Source organism: Thunnus maccoyii, chromosome 19 (genome assembly GCF_910596095.1).
Source record: "Thunnus maccoyii chromosome 19, fThuMac1.1, whole genome shotgun sequence".
NCBI lineage: Eukaryota > Metazoa > Chordata > Actinopteri > Scombriformes > Scombridae > Thunnus > Thunnus maccoyii.
Window position 1 is genome coordinate 16,108,020 of NC_056551.1, and position 24,062 is coordinate 16,132,081.

The window sequence follows — 24,062 nt, forward strand, 5'->3', positions numbered from 1 at the left end:
AAAAAAAAAAAAAAAAAAAGAACAGCACACGTGCCAAGCCAAAGCTCCGCGAGCCACATGATCTCGCGAGTTGATCTCAGACCACATGTCATATATATCTAGAGGCAAGAAAAACACCTTCATGAACAACGTGAGAGGATAATTACAAATATGAAACTTATTTATAATAATAATAATATCTGAAGATTAAGATTCCCTATAAACTTTGTACTTTTTGATGAACTGATTAAGAAATGAAGTTTATATGTGACAGCATGCCAAACACATGAACTATATATATATATATATATATACTCCTTGAAATGTATTTGGTTGATATATCAAAATAGTCTACATACATGCACATCTCTGCAGTACTGCATTGTAATGAACTCAATATACAGTGTATATATTATATACATATACAATACTTATATACAGTGTGTGTGCATATTGTGTATATATACAGTCAAAGGTCTGGACACACATACTCATTCAAGGGTTTTTCTTTATTTATTGTTTTCAAATTTCTACATTGTAGAACAATACTGAAGATATCAAAAATATAAAATAACACATACTATATGTAGTAAGCAAAAAAGTGTCATCAGGAAGCTGAGGTTGGTAACTTCAATGAACTTCTCCTCTGCAACAGAGGTTCCTCTTGGTCTTCCTCATGAGAGCCAGTTTCATCGTAGCATTTGATGGTTTTTGTGACTGCACTTGAGGAAACTTTCAAAGTTCTTGAATTTTTCCGGATTCACTGACCTTCATGTCCTAAAGAAATGATGGACTGTCATTTCTCTTTACTTAGTTGAGCGGTTTCTGCCATAATAATATATGGAATAATATGGATTACTACAGTAGGGGAATAGGGCTATTTACTGTGTAATAACACTACCCGGCACAACACAACTGATGATCTCAAACACATTAAGAAGTCAAGAAATCCCACCAATTAACTTTTGACAAGGCTCACCTTTTAATTGAAAAACATTCAGGTGACTTCCTCATGAAGCTGGTTAAGATATTAACAATAGTGTTCAAAGCTGTCGTCAAGGCAAACAGTGGCTACTCTGAGGAATCTAAAACATGAAACATATTTTGATTTAACACTTTAATGTTTACTACATAATTTATTATGTATTATTTCATAGTTTTGATGTCTTCAATATTGTTCTACGGTGTGAAAACTAGTAAAAATAAAGAAAACATCTTGAATGAGTTTTTGTTGACATTGTCAGAAAGTTGTAAATTCTACTTTATGTTTATTATTGAAGTCGTAGTGGGTGGTGGTGGTGTACTGGAGTGCACTATACTTAAAAGTGTTCCTAAAATTTTAAGTGCTCTGTGAGTGTATATATCTATTTTTTTCCATCGGTTTCCCAGAACCCAAGGTGATATCTTCAAATATCTTGTTTTGTTCGACAAACAGTCCAAATCTCAAAGATATTCAATTTACAAGGTTAGAAAGAAGCTTAATCGATTGTCAAAATAGTAGCATAAAAACATTTAATGAAACAAAACAAATGAAATCACTGGGAAACATCAGCAAACTTTCAATTTCACACCAATATCATCATAAGGATGTGATACTTTACTGATGCCACAAATGAAATCATCCTTTTATCTTCATGTCCTGCAACCAGCTTGCCTGCCTGGAAGACAGCGTGCCTTGCCCAAAGACTCTACGGCAGAGAGCTTTTTTGTGAGTTGTTATAGAGCTGCCAAACAGTTGTTCCCAAATGTGCCTTCATGTGTTCTTCTGTTCATCTTCACATTAACTTTATTTCTGGATTTATAGTCGAAACAAACAAAGAGCGCTAACATACATTTTACAGCTCCCTCTGCCGAGCCACAGATGTTTTAAGCTGACTTTTGCTATTTATAGTTTTATTGCTCGAATCTCTCAAGAATCAAGAAATTCCCATCTGACAGAACAAAATGAAAATTGAGGATTATTGGTTTTCTCCCATGCTGCACATGTGGAAACATCTATTTTTGCACATCTGGAAAATGCCAACAGCCAGACAGAAGAAAGTAAAATTGCTGCAAATTTCCAAACTGCTTATGCAAAACAGTTCCTGCTCCATAAATTGTATCCAAACCTCAATGAGCACAGTCGACCAGGAAGGACTAAAATGAATGTGTGGTCCGGAGGATACAGCAGACATAGAAACTGAGTTATTAAAGCTTTCGTGTCTGATGAAACCATTTCTTCAGCACTAATGCATTATGATGATTTTATTAATGAATGCATAATGATGCAGTGATATTAAAGGCACAAATCTGTCAGATCTCTTATGTCAAAAAAGGGATTTCAGTACATAAAAGTGGAAATGCACCAGCCTGAAGCTTATAATGAATTTACTAAGATATGTGCTGTTTCTTAACACTTAAATAACTTTATTTTCCCTCTATGGTTCCTTATGCAACATGCTTATGCAGCTGCTTGAACAGGGATGATTACCCTCGAATTTGAGACAAGCAGATTGGCGTTTCATGGCTGTGCTACGTCTTACAGACATCCGTACAGATATCAATTTCCCTTCCTCGTCAGCCCCCCGGGCATGTTATCACCTCCAAAAAAGGAGAAATTAAGTGGGAGCCGACGGCTGTTCCCAGACCAGCACCTCTAAATGAAGCCCCCCCAAATTTAGCATGAGTGAAGTATGATCCTGGCCCTGCTAACATATTGCTACCATGTGCTGTCCAATGTATTCAAACCTGGAGGTGGCTGGGGAATGATTTTAAGAGCTCTGGTATCAAAGGGTAAGTCAGGTGGTGGTCGTCATATACAGCCGGATCATGCATGCATACGTGAACAAGGACGCGAGAACACATAGACAATGATTGCAAATTCAGCTTCCATCTGGTCAGACAGCGAAGGAAGTAAGCGCAGTTAAAGCAGGTGTGGGTCTCTGGAGTCCTGCCAATCAAGCAGTGGGAACTGAGTCAGTGTAGACCAAGTGTGTGGAGTTGAGGTTATCGTAGCAGGCTGGTCAAGTGTCAGAGACGCAGCTTCCTCCCTGTCATTGTCTTACAGAGAATACACTCTTGTTCTCAGGGTTTATTGTGGTAAAACTGTAGGGATACTCATCAAACTGAGTGCAGAAAAAGCTTTCAAGAATAAAAAGTTCAAGAAATCATCAACGTGTACTTTGTCATCGATCATTTTCCTTTCCATTTATCTTTCAATTAAGTAAAAAAATGTGATGTTTTCGTGGTCAGGCGAGTGGAATACATGCCCAGCTGGACAACCAAAGGCTTTAGAAAAAGGAACATCAATATTGGCACACTTACTCCTTTTAACTACTGAGCTTTTACCTCCTCCTTTCTCCTCCTCAATCTCAAAAGAACAGGCCATATGAAACTGTAATTGCTTTATAATTGCCACAGTCCTGCTACGGGCGTAAATTTCTAAAGGCAGGATACAAGAAACGGATAGTGTTTCATCTAGAGACCTCTGAGGTATCCCAGCACGGCTTTCATTCAGAAACACGCTGTCTATGCAGGGAAACAAGGAAATGTATTCATACTTTTTATATTTGAAAGACACACTGAACAAAATATGTATCTTTTAAATCATGTCTAAAAACTCACTTTTTTTTCCTTAAATATTACCTGTTTCTAAACTTGTTTTAGTTTTACCTTCCATACAGTCCTCATCATTTTACTCAGTTATTCTGTGTTCTAATATTTTCTTGTAGTTTCTCTATTTTAGCATATTTTACTGTTTACTCATTTTGTTTTACTGTGCTGATAAACAGGCCTAAACCTAAACTAAATCTCATGTATAAGATATTACATGCATGGCTGGTACACTGCTTTACACTTTTTACCACTATTTCATGTTCCTTGTCTTTCACAAATGCACACCAACAAAGTTTATAACCAGCATGTTTTTTTTTTTTTTGTCTTTTACTGTGTATATAATTGTGCCATTTTCCAATATATTGTTCAACAGTAGCTGCATTAAGTTTTGGTTGTTTTTCTTTAAATTTAAAACAGTCTGAATCTCTGTCTGTGGAATAAAATATTAATATGAAATATAAAGTGTCCAGTTAGAAGCAAATTATAAGTGATCTGAAAAACAACAAACCCAAATAGAGAGAGGATCGGAGAAATAAAAATTGCAAAATGTTTAAGTCCATTAACTACAAAAATAAAAATAAAGAGAGCAGGAAGGAGAGTTCTGGAGGGTGAAAGAGTAGCATAAAGGACAAACAAACAACAACAAAAAACCCTCTGACAGGTAATATCCTGTCTTGAAAGAGAAGACTGACAGATGATAAAGATAAACAGACCAGCTTTGCCCAATAATAGGAGACATTCACTTCTACCTCCTTGTTTTTACCTCTCTTCCATTTTACTTTGCAGCCTCCTCCTCCTCCTCCTCCTCCTCCTCCTTCTCCTCCTCCACCACCACAAGCCACTTTGCTTTGATTCAGCTCTGTATCTGTATTTTAAATGACTCAATTACAAGGGATCCCGCGGTGAAAATTATGGATGTTTTCCACTATTTCTCTCCACTGGGACACCATGACCCCTCCCTGGCTCCAATAACCCCCCTCCTCCTCCTCTTTTCTCCATCCCTCTCTCCTGGCCTCTCTCTCCACCTGTCCTATTTTCCTCCTCTCCCACAGTCGCCCATTTTTCTTGATAAACGCTCGCTTTGCTGTGTGCGTATCTGCGACTGAGAGGAAATAATAGCTAAATGGTCTTGTTTGTGAGCTCTTTGCAAAGTGAGATGACAAAGAGTGTTTCGCAGGTAATTCTTCTGCTGTCACCACACAACGAGCCACCGCAAAGAGTTTCTTAAGGATGACACGAGGTGCCGTTCAAATCCAAAACACCAGGCATGGCAGAAATAAAAGCATATCAGCAGGCAGAGCTGCAGAGATGGACAGAATGTTGTTGTTTTTTTTTATTCATCCAAAGCAAAGCAGTGTTGTGATTCTTTTCAGCACTTTAAACCCACAGCTTACAGGGGTGTCTGAGGCATTTTAAAAGTGGAATCTATCTTTGATGTACTCTGCTGGGGCTGAATCTACTTTCAAGATAAAAACCTCACCTACTGCTGTGTCGCTCATACTCACTGAGGTGCAAAGCGGCAAGTAATGTTCAACCAAGGTGGGCAACTGGATCAGGTTCCACAAGTCCCATAAAAGAAAACATATCTTTCTTATTCCATGCATACAAAGGAGCATAGATCTTCTAGTGCTGTCCAACAGACTCTTGTCATGCTTCATTTATTGCCATATTGTGACTTTTAGGCTCCAAAACTGAAATTAGAAGGCAGAAAATCCTTTAACTTCAGCTATAATTTAAGAACATATTTTCCAGTTAAACACCCAACCCAACCAGCCCACATATACCCTGTGGTGTAATTCAGGCACCATCTGAAAAAAAACCAAACAAACCCTACACTGCATTACCATCCATCACAACACACGCCATAACAACAAAATAACCAGCGCCATTAAACATTTAGATCATCCAAGGGATTCACTGAGAGTGGGGCAAACAAAGCTACCAGGATAGCCACCTTCAACTTGATAGGCCCCTCGTCCATTCACCACCTCGCAGAGCAACGGATCGAAGAACATAAAGGGTGTGTGCCAGCGAACAAACCCCTGCCAGTAGACCCCCCGGAGAGGAGGTGGAGGAGAGGAGAAAGGGGAGGGGGGGGGGAGGCACGAGCAAAGTCCCTTGCAAATGAAGGAGATAAATCTATTGATTGGAGATCAACATGCTGCATTACTGCTGCTGCCCTCAGGGGGGGATCTGGGAAGTGGAGGAGGGTGTAGAAGTGAAGACGAAGCTGGAAGAGGCTGAGTGAAAGTATATTTTTATTCCGGCTTCAAAGATATATATATATGGGTGAAAGGGCTTTCAGTAACATTGGAAAATTGTTACGTTGATTGATCATGTGCTGGTTGGCTCCTGGCATGAGGAACAGGCGGTTCAATGCCAGACTCAACAGGTCTAAAGAGCTGTCAGAGAGTCTCTCTACAGACAAACAGCAGACTGACACTGCTGTTTAGCATGCAGCCACATGGATCTGGATTACAGCCAGACATGAAGCACACAGACTCACTGCTGACTAAGTCTAAATAATGAAAAGCACTTTCATTACAGCGGCGTCTATACTATGTGGTGAGTCTGTTAAAAAGGCTTTCAGGAGAGTGTGTAGGACATATATAACAATGACGAGTAATTAAAAAATGAGGTGAAATTAAAGGAAGTGCTCTATTTAACTGATTCTCTGAGTTATCATGAATGTTTAGTATTTCCTGTAAAAGAACTGATGTAAAGTTTTCACATTTACAGTGAATGATCGCAAGGATTTACATGCCGTTGCCAATAAGACAACTGTTGGTATAGTATTACAAATATAATACAGGCTGTTTGTATTGCAGTAACCAGAGATTATACTGGAAATCATTGCTCACAAAACAAGGACAGAGTGTGTACTTGTTACTTTTCATTGAAGTATCGGCTCTCTTGCTGAGAGTTAGATAAGATTGATACCATTCTCATATTTGTACCTTAAATGTGAAGCTAGAGCCAGGAGTTGATTGGCTTAGCTAAGCAGAAAGAGTGGGAACAGATAGCCTGGCTCTGTCCGTAGTTAATAAAATTAGCTACTCTCTAACTTTAGCACTATTTAACACATTATATCTTGTTTGTTTAGTCATAAAAATCGAAGTGTAAAAAAGAAATTCTATTGAGAGTATTTTCTTATCAAACTCTCTCCAAGTAAGCAAATAAGTGTATTTCCAAAAATGTCAAAACTATTTAGTTAAGCGTTCCTATTAAAGATGGAAAATGCCAAAAAAATGTGTAACCTAAAACTCAACATATCAAAGATTTCAGCTAATAGAGCAATTATAACAGGGTAAGTGAATCCAGTATTGACAAAGGCTATCGATCCTTGTTAGCCCCACAGAGCCTGCAGACTCCAGTCTAGTCAATGTTAGTGGCTTGTTGAGCTACACGTTGTTGTAACAGGAGACAAGAAAGTCCTTACACTCATTAACCCTTTTAGACGGGCAACATTGAGCAGCAGGCAAAATATTTCTATTTTTTCATCAATATTTCATCACTGGCTCAGGCCAAACAAAGCCAGAGGCTTTGACCGTAATGGTCCCATCTGTCTATAGAGCTAAAGGACATCACCGTATGGGTGTCCTTTGACACCAGAAAATAGGCTTCAACATCAAGGAAAACACAGAGCACGCACGCACACATACACACACACACACACACACACACACACACACACACACACACACACACACACACACACACACACACATACACACACATACACACACATACACACACATACACACCGAGGATCCATGGATGTTAGCCTGGAAGGCAAAGTGTATCCTGCTTTATTTTGATGGTTCCTCACAGATGGTCTCTTGATGTTCTAGCAGGATATCAAGTTTCTAGTCCATGAATGAGGTGAACATGTCAGCTATTAGGACAAATCAATGCTGTTACAAGTACATCAGGCATTTATACCCAACATATGATCTGAGCAACAGAATTTAAAAAATATATATATAACTAACAAGTGCTGGACATTTCTACTCCTGTCTGCTCAGCATCCCTTTAATAATCCTAATTTAGTCAAATTTAGCCACCACATTAAGATATATTTGTTAAATCAGCCACACATTCTTCACAAGTGTATTCCAGTTCAGCAAATATGAAACACTGGTCATCTGATTATTAATATTTCCACTACTCCGTATACCAGTGAAAGGTATGAATATAAATAATGTATTAATAGAAAGCAAACAGTATTGGCATGATATCCTGGCTTGTAAATCGCTTATTGTTTCTTAGCAGTGAGTGAGTGACCTCATCATCTTTGCCAGGCCCATTAGCTTTCTGCACAAACCTCCGGGGACCAGTCCATTAACCCCTTACCTGCTAAGTAAAGCAGCATTAAGTGAAAGGCACCGGCTACAGTGCTGGTGCAATAATTTACCGACTATTGACACAAAGTCCACAGGCTGTTGGTCTGGACTGGTTTTCTGTGTTGATAGTAGTTTGTTCTATTGGTACATAATGAGTTTTTGGAATTTATTGCCAGACCTCTTACCATTAACCAAACATATTGTTACCATCATGGTGGGCATTTTGGTGCCATTAAATGGGACATTTTTACCACATTTTACTGTTTAAACCCAAACCATAATCTTTCCCCAACCCTAATCAAGTGTTTTTTGTGCCTTAACATAACCATTTTAACCCAAACCATGGGAAGGATTGGTATATCATTTACAAGCAAAACCATTCCTCCATTTTGAAACAATTTGACTTTGATCACATGATCTTGCTCATGTGTAATAATTCTGTACCAACAATAAACGGACTATTGACACGCAGGAATCCCTATCTATAGCCACTTCCGAAGTGAAATGATCAGAAACAAGAAGCAACCGACAGTTTTTCGAGAGTGTTTTGAATACAGACACAAATAAATAAATATGTGATGTTAATAACAGCAAAATAGTTGTAAATAAAATAAAGTAATGTAGAGTAGAAAAGTAAAAGTAAGAAGACAAACATGGACAGAAATCATCCAGTGATCAGAGGTGCTAAGATGAAAGTTAGAATACGTTAATGCTGCAAATGTTCAAAGGATTTTCTATGCACAAATTGAATTAAATGTGGAAATATCTGAAGGATCCAACCTCCCCCTTCATGCAGTGTGTACCTGCAGGCAGGTGAAGGAAGGGCTCAGCTCCCAGTGAGGACCAGAGACAGGAGGACGGACATTACAATAGAGCTCTCCCCATACGGCTCTCTGGGTTTGGGTTACACACAAACCATGGTGAAGGAGAGCCACTTCGGCCTCTAATTGGTGGTAATTAACCCCCCGCGGTCATTGTTCCTGCTTCATTGTGTTTTAAGAGGAGAGGTCAGTGAACACAGGAGCCCTCTCTGCACAGACAGGTAGATGAAGAGCACAGATTGAATGACAACAAAATATTCTGATGGGTAAAAGACAGGAGACGCTGTCGTGGGCTTTGTTCAGTTAATTCTTTTTGTCCCCACAAATCAATATCACTGTTGCCGAGTGAAAACCTGGCAATACCAGGGTTGGTGAGTTTTGTGTTTGAACTTCAATTAAGGATAAACACAACAAAAGGTCTATAATTTAGTTATGAATCCTGCACAAAATCCACTGGATAAACTAAAAAATGCCTAAAAATAAAGCAGTTCTATTAGTTCCTAGAAACATTGAATAAATACTATAAGAATCTTATTGGCAGAGCATATATCTTTAGGTTAACCTCAAGTTTTTGCTTCATAAGATACATAAAAAACAAATTAAAGAACAAAGAAGCAAACAAACAAAATAGCGTCCAGTAAATTCTGATCATAAGGTAGAAAATTAAACACGACATCCTACATAAATGTGCTCAAAGCAGTGATTTAAAGCAGAACTGGCAAGCCTGATGTCCAGAGAAGGACATATTGGAGCTAATAGGTCTTCACTCAACAAGTAACTCTGGTCTTTAACAAATTTTAAACACATAGCAACAGTCAATTTAAAAAGAACAAAAAATAAGAATGTCCAAATATACAGAACAAACACTCACACCTTAAAATCGGGTGTCTCGATACTTTCTTGCTATCCCAAACCTTAAATCATCCATTTCCAGCATGACTGCTTTCTCATTGCCGACGGCCCTCTGCACTTCATCTCAAGAGGTCATTAGACCCTGATTCTGAACAATGACCTCCTTTGTACTTTCGCTGTTGGAGAGTGACAAGGACTTGAAGGTTAGTCGACCTGAACTCCTAAGGAGACACGGTCGTGTCCATTAGGGCTCGGTTCTATGACGCCACTGACATTCATGTTGTGCTATTGTTACACGGCTCTCCCCTTGAGAGGTCGACACAGAGTGGGTAATGAGGGGTAATTGGTCCAGGGTCAAGGATGATTAATTCCCTTGGTCAGGTGTCAGAGTTTTTTTTTTTTTTACCTGGCCGGCTGGGTAGACAGGTATGAGAGAGGGGAAGGTGGATGGAATATGAGATGTGGTAGATGAGTGGGTAAGTGGATGTGTATACAGGCGTTCACGCACACACACACACACACACACACACATGCACAGCCAGGATTATTGATTAGAGATGTAAATAAAGCTAAGAGTGGAGCTCACATACAGAAACCATCTCTCTGTTCCGAAAACAAACACACACACACATTGTACAAGACAGCTATCACATCAGTAAAAATTTCCCGGGATCATATCTTTCCAGAAAAAAAGTTGAAAGGTCACCGTGATCCTCCCCCTCCAACCACTGAAGCCAGATTGAGATTGATAGCTGTCCCCATCCCTCCTACCTCCCCTTCAGCTTGACTGACTAATCTGAATACGTCTCCATCCATCCCTTCATTCTAACCGGGCAATTTTGGACACTGATTATCTTGCAACCTGTGTGTGCACGACAGTAAATGCAGGGGCTGGCTGGTAATTGACCAGGCAAAGACTGAGACGCCTGCAGTGTAATTGAGCGAGGGCTGAGGGGCTCTTGCAGGACTGAAAGGGTCCGAGGATCCTTCATTGCCCATTAGACCTGGCGGGGGGTCTCCTGCGCTTGTAGACTCCACCATGAGGCCCACACTGTACCCAGCACTTCAATGCAGGACTGACACCTCTCAGTGGGGACCGAGGAGAGGTACGCACAGAAACAGCTGCTGTGTCCTATAGACTGTGAGCAGGGATATACTGTAGTACCGAGAATACTGAAGTATACAGAGGACGGGGAACATAATTTTAAAACCTAACAACATTTGAATCTCAAGCACATCCTTATCGACTCTGAAACTCCTGCAGCAGATGACCTGAACTCTGTAATGTCAAAGAAAAGCCTTCATTTGTTTGAGGAATTAAGGAGGTGGACAGTGTATCTTAAGAACTTTCCACAACATGGCTAAAGACCTTTTTCAAAACAGACATTTTGACTTGTCATAGCGGGGAAAGCAGAGGTGAAACTGATAATATTAACGATGACTTTTCCATTCAATTATCTAAAAAGCCATACTGGTGAACCATCATGTACTGTACCAGGGTCATGAATCTGGAGAAACGAAATGGAATTCAGCCATCATTTATGTTATTGATTGCACCTGTGCTTTTCTGACTTTTTGACATGTCAAATGTTATCAGAAATTAAAGGAATAGTTCAACATCTTGTGAAATATGCTCTCGCTATCTTGCAGAAAGTTAGTTTAGAGGATCAGTGCCACTCTCACACCTCACATACAGTAAATATGAAGCTAGGTACGAGAGTTTATTAGCGTAGCTTAGCATAAAGACTTGGAACAGGGGGAAACAACTAGCCTGTTCGAACTTAAAAAAACTCAGCCAGCAGCACCTTTAAAGCTCACTGATTTATATGTTATATCTCATTTGTTTAGTCTACAAAAACCAAGGTGTAAAACCTACAAGTTGTGGTTGTACGGGGGGGTTTATGAACTATTTCTTGGCCGGGTGCAGTGACTTCTTCGAGTCTTGGCATCACTGCGACGGAGCAGAGACTTTAGATGACTGATAGCTGGATGATTTTGCCTTTGGATTAAGCCAGGCAAGCTGTTTCCTCCTGCTACCAGTCCAGGCTGATTGACTTCTGGACATTGCTTCATATTTAGCATTCAGTTATGAGAGTGTCATTGATCCTTTCATTTAACTCTCGGCTGGAAAGCAAATAAACCTATTTCTCAAAATGTTGAACTATTCCTTCAACAATACTTAACATTTTTCCAAATGTAAGGATAACTCTTCAGATTAGCTCCTTTTTTCATGTTTATGGATTCCATATTTGTGGCGTCTTTGTGTATTTGCCTTAATAATTACAGTCATAATAAAACATTTGCTGTTGGAGACCATTTCAGTTGTTCAAATTTGTGGCTCAGTTCAATTTAATGCTTGAGTTTGTACATCTTCTGGTGTAATTATCCTTCAGTGTTTGTCCATCCCTGCTGGACTCTGTCTCTGTATTTTGACTGTGCCTGGAATGTGTTGTTATCATTCTGAGGCTGTTTTCCAAACCACATAGAATCATTTTCTATGTGGTTTGTGGTTTCTCATGTTTATCAGTTTTTGTGACTGATAAACATGCAAGATAGTATCTGAGCTCTTTGGAATTTTTGTTTGTTGCCTCATTGACGGCTGCTTTAAACGATACAAGTACTGACTGTTAAAACTCTTTTAAAGCTGACACACTTCCTTACTCATCATACAATATTCCCTACTCATCTTTGTTAGTTAGATTTGTGATTTAGGTCATTTCAATTTAAAATCCATTTTAATATGGCCATATCCTCTGTGTTAAAGATAATTTTCTTGCTTGATGTTAATATATATATAAAAACCCATAGCGTTAATCTTTATCAACAATATTCAACAATATCTGAGACTGTTAAATCAGAGCATCATGTTTATCTGTACAAATAATTTACATATTCAAAAAAAAAAGGTAATAATAAATGACCATATTCTGTCTTTGTCTTTAAAATGCTTCATCCCCTCTCCTCTGCTCTAAGGCTGGAGACCCCATGCAGAGCAGGAAAATATACATATGTGGCCAATTGGTTTTCCTTCCATCTGACTTGTGCCATTTGAGCTCAGAAATGGCCTCATTACTTCTCCTCCAGCGGCTATCAGCGAGCTGCCGTGTCGACTTTCGCCTGTGCCAAACTCCTGCAATGCTCCCGCTTCATCTGCATATTGTAAATATGATACAGTATCCTTGCTACCCTGAAATCTTCACGGGGCAGTGACTGCATGGCCTCAAGAGTTAAACAGGCAGGCATTAATAAATAGGCTGTCTGCCAAAGACATGAACTATTAATCACTAACACAGTCATACTGACAGGGGCTGATATGTGTCACCACAGTGTTTGCATGCAAACTGATGAGAAATCATTCTTTTCTGAGATGAATTAAGAGGCGGAGAAGAGAATAAAGAATTCACTGATTTTTTATTTCTGAAACAAAAAATTCCTTGTTTTAGTGTTAGTATTTAAAGTACTGAATCATTGATGCCAAGAATGGCAAAAAAATACATATTCTTGAAATACTACACAATCTATGTTAGGATTATCTGTACACTTGAATTAAAATTATTTTCCTGTTATGATGTAACATTTTTCTTCCTCCACTCTTCACCGGTGAACAAAGCTTGTTAGTATTTTAGGTATCCAAATGCTGTCATAACTAACTGCAGACAGTAAGGTAAAATCTAAACAATGGAGGCGCAAAGTCTAAACCTACTACTGCTTAAGGCAAAGGAGAGTGAGAGAGAGGAAGATGGTTCACAGGACTGTAAAAGTTTACTGCTTGGTGCCGGAGAGACCCTGCAGACGGTGATGCTCCCTTAGCCTGTGGAGGAGAACAAAAGGAGAAGAAGAAGAATTAGACGGGAGTTTAAAGTGTAGGTAATACTGAAAATGCTAAGCAATATGTTGAACAATCTTAACTAAATGTCTATGTATTCCAGCTCAGGATTTTTAAGGTTGTTTGGGGTTATTATTAGGGTCAAAGGGGTGCTAACCTGACGGCGTTAATCTTGATGAATCCGGAGGCATCGCATGGGTCGTAGTCTCCTTGGACGTCCATGCTTGAGTGAAAAAAGAAAAGAGAGAGGCAAGAGGTCAACAGAGAGCAATCTTCAAATTATGTTTGTTGTTGGAGGAAAACAGCACAGGAGGAACAGAGAACCGAGGGAGAAAAGTTACAGGAATTTTCTGGTATACTTGAAATGTTTGGTATCAGTGCGGTAAACACAAGAGACGTGGAGCCCCATCAACTACTGGGATAACTGGATCATTGATAATCTGCTCTTTGAAAATAATGTTCCGATCGATATTTCCGTGAATGTTCTTCTTTAGCATTGTTTGTCCTGAATAACGGAGAATCAATATCGGAGAATGAAAACGCGCCCATGTACACAAGCACACAAAAGATGCACGTAACCCATTTTAAAACAATCCCATCATATCAACTCTGAGCTAAGTGGAGAGATTACTTTGTAATCCGCTTTTTCAATTTATCCACTATCTCTAAACAAAAAAAAATAGTAGTAAATCTCTAACTTGTGCCGTTGCGTGTTCTCTGTTGTTCAGGCTCCTTGTTGTATAGTCATCTCTTCTTAGTGCGTGCGAGTGTCTCACAAAGAGTGCTGTGTAATTACAGCAGTTTCTACCTGCAGTGCTTAATACACTCCCTCACCGAGTCCTCTCCTCCCTTCGACACCCCCAACTCCCAATGTACAGCTTGCATTCATTCTTCAAAAGCACTTAGCAAAAGAGGAAATTGTCAACAAATGATAGGATAAACACTATAAAAAGAAAAGACAGACAACTAAATCATCAACTCTCAATACAAGGCTCCCTACCCGGCACCTGAACACCATTATGAGTGAGTGGCTTCAAAGAATATGGCACTCTCCTCTCTCTCTGTGTGTGTGTCTGTGTGTGTGTGTGTGTGTGTGTGTGTGTGTGTGTGTGTGTGTGTGTGTGTGTGTGTGTGTAAGCATGTGATATTTTGTGTATTCTTCTAAGAAACCCTGCAGTCTAATTGAGAGCAGAGCCAGCGGACAGCAAGGAGGGTGACATTTCTGTCTCAGATGGGTGCAGTGACAGGCTGTATTACCACTGTGTTAATGACGCCGTTTACTGTTGCCCGTGGAGAGCCAACAGGATGTCAGCGGGGGGGGTTTCATGCTTAATCTGGTCTGTGTGTGTGTGTGTGTGTGTGTGTGATTGTGGCGGGTCGTCATGTAGTGGCAAATGAGTGTGTGTGAGACTGCTGCTTCCAGGTGTATCGCTGTCAGGTATATTATGTGTACGCATATAATGGAATAGTTGAAGTTATCCACAATAACCCTTATTAATCCATCAAAAATTAAAAAATAACAGTGGATTATTCCACCTATACCATGAACACTTTGTTAAATATACTCTTAAAAACTGTATATATATATATTGTGATGATACAACTGGTTCTAGAGCCAGACTTATATTGGCAAGTATATTGATTATATTAGCAATATGCTGAACACGGTTTACAGTACCTGTCCATTACTCACATAAACAATATTATTAATCTAACACAGACTTGTAAGATCCATTTTTATGCAGATGATACAATGCATGCACACGTGATTAATTAAAGTTTAATATATCTACTGTTCTTATTTATTAAAAACATAATTTCAAATTAAATTTTCTGTTAAAAAATGTGCTGATATTGAACAAGTTATTCTAGTTATAGAGCAGTCTTCAAGATGCTCAAAGACACTACATTACAAATAAAATCTTAAATTAAAATACAAGCACAGAGCAGTGCAGGAAATAAAAACATTAAAATGAGATTTTAAGTGGTATTGATTAACAGCATGATCAAATCAGATCAGTCACAGATGTGTTTGTTTTATTTACATTGACTGTCATCTTGGATATCAAAATTTGTTCAAATGTAAAGTATCCTGCCAGAAATCTTTATCAAAACTCTTTTATTTAAAAAAACAACAACTAGTTTTCCTTAAAAAAATGGTGTGTAATATATTATTCTCTCCTTCTTCTCCAGAGGCATGTTATAAAGCCGTGTGTCACCGTGGCTGACTGCGTTTGAGACGGATTTGTGATGGTTTTTGTTTGGGCTGTTTGTAATGAGCTCCTTTATGGGGGAACCTCTGGGCCCATCTGTCAGTGGCCCCGAGGACTTTGTGATGCTGCAACACAACACCTCTGTCACGCCGATGTGTCGTCTCAGCTAAGAAATGCGTCTCAACGAGGCGACGTGTTGAAACGGGAACATGAGCCTTCATCAGTGAGAGTTTCTTAGCAACCGGCTGCGATACGACTTTATTGTCAGCTTACACCGAAATTCATTTCCTTCCTTCGGCACATCCGTTTAAGAGGTTGACGCAAAGATGAAACGGTTACACGTACTACACTTTTCATAGACGTACAAAAAATCATCAAACGGTCATGACAATCACACACACATCACATCATATACTCTGGATTGAGATCTCAGTTAGTAGCACACTGATCTTGGTTAAGCAACAGGACAGACTGATGTTTAAAAGAATTCTTCAGCCTGTTTCTTTTAAATCGATGAACTCTAAATATCCTATTAGAGGGCAGAGGTTGGTATTCTCCGTTTAAAACGTGCGAGGAGTCAGAAGGGATACTGTTAGCAAGTCTGAGCATGCTCTTGTTGTGAGCTTCTTGAAAAGGAGTGTGCCACAGATAAACTAGATGAATTACGACTCATCGATCTTTCATTCAGAGCGACTCAGAAGGTGGTTAACAAATGTTTTACTGAAAACGGAACACGACACGAAATCTGAGCGAAAGTAACAAGCTAATACAGCATGGGTTAAAAGATTTGAGTGAAGTCGTGGTCAGAGTACAGTATAATCTCTCTTTCTCTCTCACACAGGACAAAATATCCACTCAGCGTATTGATTTTTTTTTTTTTTTCCTGGCTTTTCGCTCGCCAAACCAGTCTAAGTAACTGAATGGCTGACTGTGTGAGGCATGTTTCCTTGTATCCCTCTCTCTGACCTGCTTAACTAGCATGACACCCTGGCTTTCCTCTTAAAAGCCCACCGAAATCACCTCTCTCCTCTGGCTGAAAACGCCATTAGCTCTCTGACTCTAGGGTACAACTGGAGTGTGTGTGTGACTGAAGTGGAGATGGAGAGGCATATGGAGGGGTTTTTACTTTGGTCAGTGTTGAGCCTGCCCAGAGGGCATCAGGGGTCAGTCTCCTGAACAAACCCACTGTTACCACAGCTAAGAGGCCACGGGGGTGCGGTGGTGGTGGTGGTGGGGGGGGGGTCGTCGGGGGCTGCCCTGCAGGAACTGAGCTTGACACTGCTCTGATGTCTTTGTGAGGCGGGGTCGGTTTAGTATGTTGATGTGGGGGTCATAAGAGAACTTGGGGCGAGCTGACCTAACAACAGGCTGACTGGTGAACATGTGGAATAGCTGCACTGTGCCCAAAAGCAGCCAAACGCAGCTGTCAAGTAAGAACAAGCACACGCTTTGATGCAGTGACAACATGCCTACTTCTGTTTTACATGCACGCACACACACACACTTTGATTCTGTTCTCTGCTTACCTGACCAACTCTTTGTTGTACAGGGACTTGGGTGACTCTCTTCCCAGGATGTAGACCTGACCCTTGAAGACAGACAGCTGTACTTTGCCCTCAACATTCTGCTGGGACTTGGATATGCAGTGTTGCACAAATTCACACTCCGGACTGAACCAGAAACCTGAGGTGAGAAAAGTAAACAGGAACATATTACATGTAGCAGAAAGTAGGGCTGCTAAGGTTTGTTTAAAGTCCCATTTCATAGAAAAAAAAAAAAGTGGAAGATGCTTTTCAGATGCATGCATGACTTGTGAATGTACTTGTTTTCAAGGTTTGCTTAAAATAAGATTTTAGGTTCTGCTATATTTGGTTATCTAACTGATGACACATCACACATGACTAATGGAAAAAGTGTGTTTTGTTGATATTTGTATGTATATACAGTATATTTACATCTATTATCATAAAAGTTATTAATTCGACAATGGCAAAAAACAATATAGGATTAGTGAGAGAAGAAAAAGAGAATACTTCTCTGCAAATATATAATTTGCAGCAGGGTCTACAGGGGTCTTTGTGATGCCCACAGTTCTCCCTTTTCATAACCTAAAACTCGTTTTTATGTTTTGGTCTCATTTATGCTCCAGGTGAAACTGGTGCACCCTTTTTCTCGTCTCCCATTATGCTGACCTGGCCCCTCGGTGTCTGGGACAGATGGACGAGGGTTGTGTTTGTATATGTTCAGAGGTCAGGCACGCCCCACTCAGCAGGGGTCCTCCTCTCATCAGCGGCTGACCTCCACCTCATCGTCTGGCCATGTTCAAAGACAAAAATCCTTCCCTGCTTTCATCGCTTCTGAATTGGCATGAGGCATCGGACATGACAATCACACGCAGGCCTCGGTCTGTTTTAGAGTCCGCTAGATTTTATTCTGTTTTCATGTTAGTCCTGTCTACGTGACACTGTGAGTGTCTCCATATATTGGTTCCTTTGGGACAGCTCAGTTATTATTTTCATTATTGATTAATCAACTGATTATATATGATGGTTTATTTAATTTCAACAATAATGACAAATATCTTTCACATATAACCAGATGCAAAAGTGATGTTTTGAAATTGCATATTTTAATGCAAAATTTACAATGATATGGAAATGGGAAAACCAATAAATAAATCAGTAAATAAATTATCTGCACGTTAGATGTTACAAATGTGCTTTTACTTGATAAATGACATAAACCATTCCTTCGCTCTCAAACTTTACATTGATGAATTTTCTTTTAACCGACTTTGCAATTAATTGACCACTAATACGAATGTGGCTGTTGTTTCCTTTCCACTTGCTTGCTGCATTGGTAATGCACTACTTCTAATTGCTGCACCTCCTCTCATGAATAAAATTGGGTAAATATTCCAGTATTAATGCAAAACATATGCAGGACAGGTGGACTGTTAACATAAGCCAAACTGCCAGCCGTCTGCTATCTATCTGCAGAGTTATTAATGATTTAAACCCACAATGGGTTTAATCTCTGCCCTGCTTCTAAAGGTAACACCTTTATCTGTGTGTGTGTGTATGTGTGTGTGCGCGTGTGTGTTTGCTTCCTGTCTCTGGAGGGTATAACTGAAGTGGCCTAGTAGTCAGTCTCTAATGGCACTGATCCTATTATGTGGATGAAGGTGCAGGGGACTGGAGACCGAGCAGAAGGGAGGATTAAGACACCTGAGCCAAGAAAAGCTCACACACACACACACACACACACATGCAAACATACTGAACATATATATAGAGACGTACTTGAGCATGAAGCGTGTTCACTTCTGTCCTTTAGAAACATTATTTGTCAGCATGTGAAAACTGAGGTTGTAATGTGTAATGCCATTAATCCCTTTTCTGAGTAGCTTAACCTGTCCTGACTGAAAAATATCATGACTAAGCAATATACCTAGAAATTACAGGGAGTGAAAGACATTATATAACAGAATAAGTGGAAGAATATAATAAAGATTATGTATTTGAGTGACTTACCATTGTAGACGAGCTCAGAGAACTTGATACCCAGCGCCTGTTTGATCCGCCTGACCTCTTTGTCCATGGTAAAGGTCTCAATGTCTAAATGGGCCTTCCTCAGGATTGTGCCTGCTGGGGTTTCATAGATCCCTGACAAAGACAAGAAAGAAAAATCAACAAAATTAATTAATGTTTGCCCAACGCACAACACTATCTTTTAGGTGACCATAATCCATATTTTAAGCATGAAAGACGAGGTATTATAAACAGGGGTTAACAGATCAGATGCATGTACATTTACCAGGCTGTATGGTGTTGTCTATCTCAAATATTCAACACAATATTGTGTCATTTTCATGTTTTCATATCCCCTACAACCTTAGTTTACCAAACTTTAAAAATAATGGGGTAGTATGAATAATTTTCCTCCGACATATTCCTTAATTTTACCACAACCAGAGGCACTGTCATCAACATGATCATCATCATCATCATGAATGGCCATTCATAGGAGCATAAACTACAAGCCCTGTTCATCTGAACTAACTGCAAGCAAACAGCTCTATTAGCCATCAGCCGTCTGACAGACAGGCCTTCACGGTGCTCACAAAACATGGATGAGCCTGTCCTGGGTAAATGACAGGGTAGGGGGCCCCTGCCAGCCTGGAGCCTGGACCAGGGCTCTGCCTACCCTGCAATTTACCCCCTCTGGACAGGGAGGGAGGGGTGAGGAGAGAAAAGATGAGGTAGATGACAGGAGAAATGAAGCTGTCACTCAGATGTCAGCTAAAAACAAAGGGAGGGCAGGGAAAATGCTACAAGACAGACTTGACAACAGAAATAGGAGCTTTATCAACAGCATTTATGTTTGTCAGAGCTGAAATTTAGAAAACCTGTGACTGCTGTTTTTCCATCCAATACATGGTTCTTATCATCATCATCATCATCATCATCTGTGAATTTGAATGATGCACTTTTTTTTTTTTTATTCAAGCTATGCTGCAGAGCTGCCAAACAGATACTCCTCTACAGCCAACATCAGGCTGCCAAATTTCACAATTTGTGTGGTGTTCCCCTGACTCCAAAAAACTCTTTTCTGAGATTTAACAGATGAATGCTATTTAATCTCTTCCAATCTGGCGAGCAGCAGAGCTCAAATCTCTACGACCCCAAATACTCCAGCACCGGTCCTGATCTGAAAATGGAGGAGCACTTACTTCGCGCTGGCGGCCAAAAACAGAGCTTAGCGATGCTGCTAATTGTCTAAAGCCTCAAAAGGTTGCCACCTGAGCTAGAACGGCTTGTGGCTTTTTGATGATCCAGGGCCACAGAGGGGCACGTAGGGACATTTCTGCTGGCTCTATCAGATAAATAAGTTAAAACTGCCCTCAAACACAACTTGGCTTAAGTACTCCAAAAGAGAGGTAGCTTAACAGAGAGGAGAAAACAATGAAAGGCTATCTAGGTAAGCTCTAACAGGGGCTGTTTAGTTAAGCTTAGAGAGACAACACCCCCAGTGGTTTTAATCTTTTATATGGTGACTGCAGGTATGCTAACCATGCTGCAGGCCTGCAGGGGTTCAGCACAGGAGTTAATTCTTCATGAGCTGATCCCCTCTGACCCTGTGGGCGAAATGTTAGTCCGGCATAAACAGGCAATAGATGTAAATAAATACAGATAAATACCTAAAGATGGATAGAAAATCACTCTTAGTATATTTCAATATGAAAAAGTTTGCTGTTTAATTGAGGGACATTTTTGTATGAATAATTTAAATAAACGGAAACTGTTAAAAAATAAAAATATATATGTTTAAAATATTTTTGGAGCTTTTGACAGCTAATTTTTTTTAGTGCTTGGAGTTTGACAGCAGCAGAGACTGGACATGAGACAGCCGCCTGTTCATCCTCAAAGAAGGATACAACAATTTCCAACAGCTTTTGATAGGTGCACCTCAGCTAACACCATCACCGGTGCACAGGTCAGAGGTCTGACAGCACTGTGACAGGCGGGAAATGTTAGTCGGGCGCACAAGATGTTGAATGTTTTGTAGCACAGTGACAACATTCTCCACAAACCATTTCAATCCCCACCCCGACCCCACACAAATAAATATGACCCAACACAAATAGGTATGACATGTCCCCATTCAATCCCTCCCATCATCTATTGTGCTAACACAACAGCCATTCTGGAGGAGACTACCATGTACACTCGATTGGTAGTTATTCAACCACTTTGACACCTTGTGCTCCACCTCTTCCTATTGCTTCAGTGGAGGAAAAAGCTTTGATCTTTTGTTCAGCCGTGGGGAGAGAAAAGTGGGCTTCCCATTTTCCAATTTCTACCTGCCAAGTTGCGCCACAGCAACAGTCTGTTGGCCAGTCAATTTGCCAATCATAGCACATAGTGTAGCGGGGGGAAAAGGAGTGAGTGTGTGTGTGTGTGTGTGTGTGCATCATACAAGACCAGGACAGCTCACTGCCCTTGTATATTTGCTGTGGTAACATGTAGAAACCAGACCAAGGAGCGTCTGAAGATGCCTGTTGCTACCAAAGACAAAGTAACACAAACCTCTGCAGACTGCATGTGCACATATGTGATGGATGATATATATATGTGTGTGTATCCAGTGAAGCGTGTGCGCTGTTATCTTGTTCACAATGTGTGTGTTTTCTGTGCATGCGTAACTTCAGTGTCTATGATTCCAGGTGAACCAGAGGAAAACATTTCCTTTGGAGGAGAACGTGTTTGCCATTCAGCCCACTTTTATGGCAGCGGAATAGCGAGCGTGACACTTAAAGCACTCACGTAAAATAACTGCAAATTGCATGAAAGCCCTAGATACTGAAAGGAAGGCTTTTGAATGGATGAAAAAATTAAAATAGAGACATATTTTAGAGTAAGTGCAAATATGTCCATCTAGCTGCATTTATAGTGCATATCATTGATTGTGTAAATGAGGAAACTTGTCAGACTAATTTGACACAAATTTGAAGAAATGTCATAACCAAGACAGACGATTAGAAATACAGTTTTTAATTCCTTACCTCTGGACTTCATGCCGATGAAACGGTTCTCCACGATGTCGATGCGGCCCACTCCGTGCTTTCCTCTAAGAGAATGACAGAGAGAGCCAGACATCTTCCAGTAAACACACACACTTGTACATTCATTTCTAATTCATTTCAATTAATTTCTCCTCATTTCAACATTTCTAATCCCAAAGTCAAACCTAACATATATCCATTTGGTTATGTATCAGTATGTATCTTCTTTTAAACTGACTGTGTTATTAATTATTTTGTTTTATTTCATATTCCTCTTTTAACTTTTGTTTTTAATAACTGCTCATGTATAGATTTTGTCCGATGTATATTTGTGTGTACTAACAGACCCCTGGAAAACTAGCACTCATGTCAGTGGAAGCTAACGGGGATCCTCTTATCAATAAACAATAAAACTGTCAGCATAAATTGGTGAAGTCATTATCAAGCATCAGCACAACCTGTGGCATCTACTACATCCAGTCCGTCTCCGTCATTACTCTCTTACATCCTCTCATCTCATCTATTATTCATATACTGAAGCTTAACAACAATTTTTAAAACATAGTGGTAGAGAAAACACATGTTTCCTTTGGCATCAGTTGACTCAACTAGAACTTTACATTTATTCGGACAGTTGGAAAGCAAAGAGGGAGACGGAGCGGAGGAGACACAGGAGGGAGAACTCTGGTGGGATTCGATCCCAGGCCGACGGGGACAGACGAACATTATTCCAGAGGTGGTGAACTTAACCACTCCTCAACCTCTGGGAACACTATTCTTATTGAAAAGACTTTTCTTACATCTGATATCAAACAAACCATACACATACCCTAAAATGTCTTTTCAAGAAATGTTTTATAGATATTAGAATAAGCCTCAGCTCAATGCTTACCCGATCTCATTGAGGTATGTGAAGAGTTCCAGTGGTGTGTCCTTGGTTTTGTTTTCCTTCATATTGATCACCTTGATAGGCACTCCTGAAGGGAAAATGTTGATTTATTAACTGATATTGCACTGAGATACATTGAGCATAAAAAAAACAACATTACTAATCTCTAAATGTTTGATTTATTTGACTTATAATGTACTCAAATCCTCTGGTAATGTCAAATAACGTTACAATCAGATTAAAGCAAAAACAAATGTCTCCATCTACAACGCATTTTCATTTGAGGTTCAAATGCGTAATGTTTTCTATGTAGTATGATAAAGTTTTATTTTTCCTGAATGGACTCAAAGTAAATTTAACTTATCACTGATTTTTTGATACAAGAAATGACACCTGCAGCAAAGCAGATGGTTGTTAAATTTGACCCTTTATAATACTGCACATTTACTCAAACTTACTATAATAAAATGTATATTTCTTGTATAGCTGTCAGTAACATGCATTATTCAAAGTATGACATATTTCACTTTACTGGTACCTGGGATAAAGCTATTCAAAAACATGCATCTGTAACTCGATAAAAAAATATGAAAGCGGTGAACATTTTCTACAAGAAATATACACATGAAGTATTCAATACGCCACTGGATAAAGATGGTGGCAGTAAAATTGATACCTTGCAGCTGGCTTATGCTTCTGTTATGAGAATAAACAGAATAATTTGACTGTAACAGTTATTATTTTGCTCTCATTGAGTTCCCTCACCATAAATCATCTTTTATATTGTTGTTTCTGGTTTTTGATGTCCTTTGTTGCCAAAGAAATGAGAATGATTTTTTTTTTTAAGAAAACAAAGAAGCATCTGTATGAATCTTTGTATTATAATACCCACTAGCAGAACAACTGCAGGCAAAATGTGCCTCAATGCAAAAGTAATGACATGCAATTCAGACATGAATGCAACACAGTCTGATATTACT

The 24,062-nt window shown here is 39.6% G+C and overlaps 1 protein-coding gene across 2 annotated transcripts in view; it reads right to left on the bottom strand.

Moving 5' to 3' along the window:
• Positions 1-12,981: 12,981 nt before the first annotated feature.
• The window catches only part of ass1 (argininosuccinate synthase 1), a 30,173-nt gene continuing 19,092 nt past the window's right edge, over positions 12,982-24,062 (bottom strand). For both annotated transcript variants that reach the window (XM_042395853.1, XM_042395854.1), the window contains 6 exons: positions 23,086-23,170; positions 22,194-22,258; positions 19,162-19,293; positions 17,155-17,311; positions 13,573-13,638; positions 12,982-13,400 (listed from right to left, as the gene is read on the bottom strand). In XM_042395853.1, coding sequence (XP_042251787.1) covers positions 13,352-13,400; positions 13,573-13,638; positions 17,155-17,311; positions 19,162-19,293; positions 22,194-22,258; positions 23,086-23,170 — 554 coding nt within the window. In that variant the 3' untranslated portion in view covers positions 12,982-13,351. The remainder of the gene's footprint in view (positions 13,401-13,572; positions 13,639-17,154; positions 17,312-19,161; positions 19,294-22,193; positions 22,259-23,085; positions 23,171-24,062) is intronic.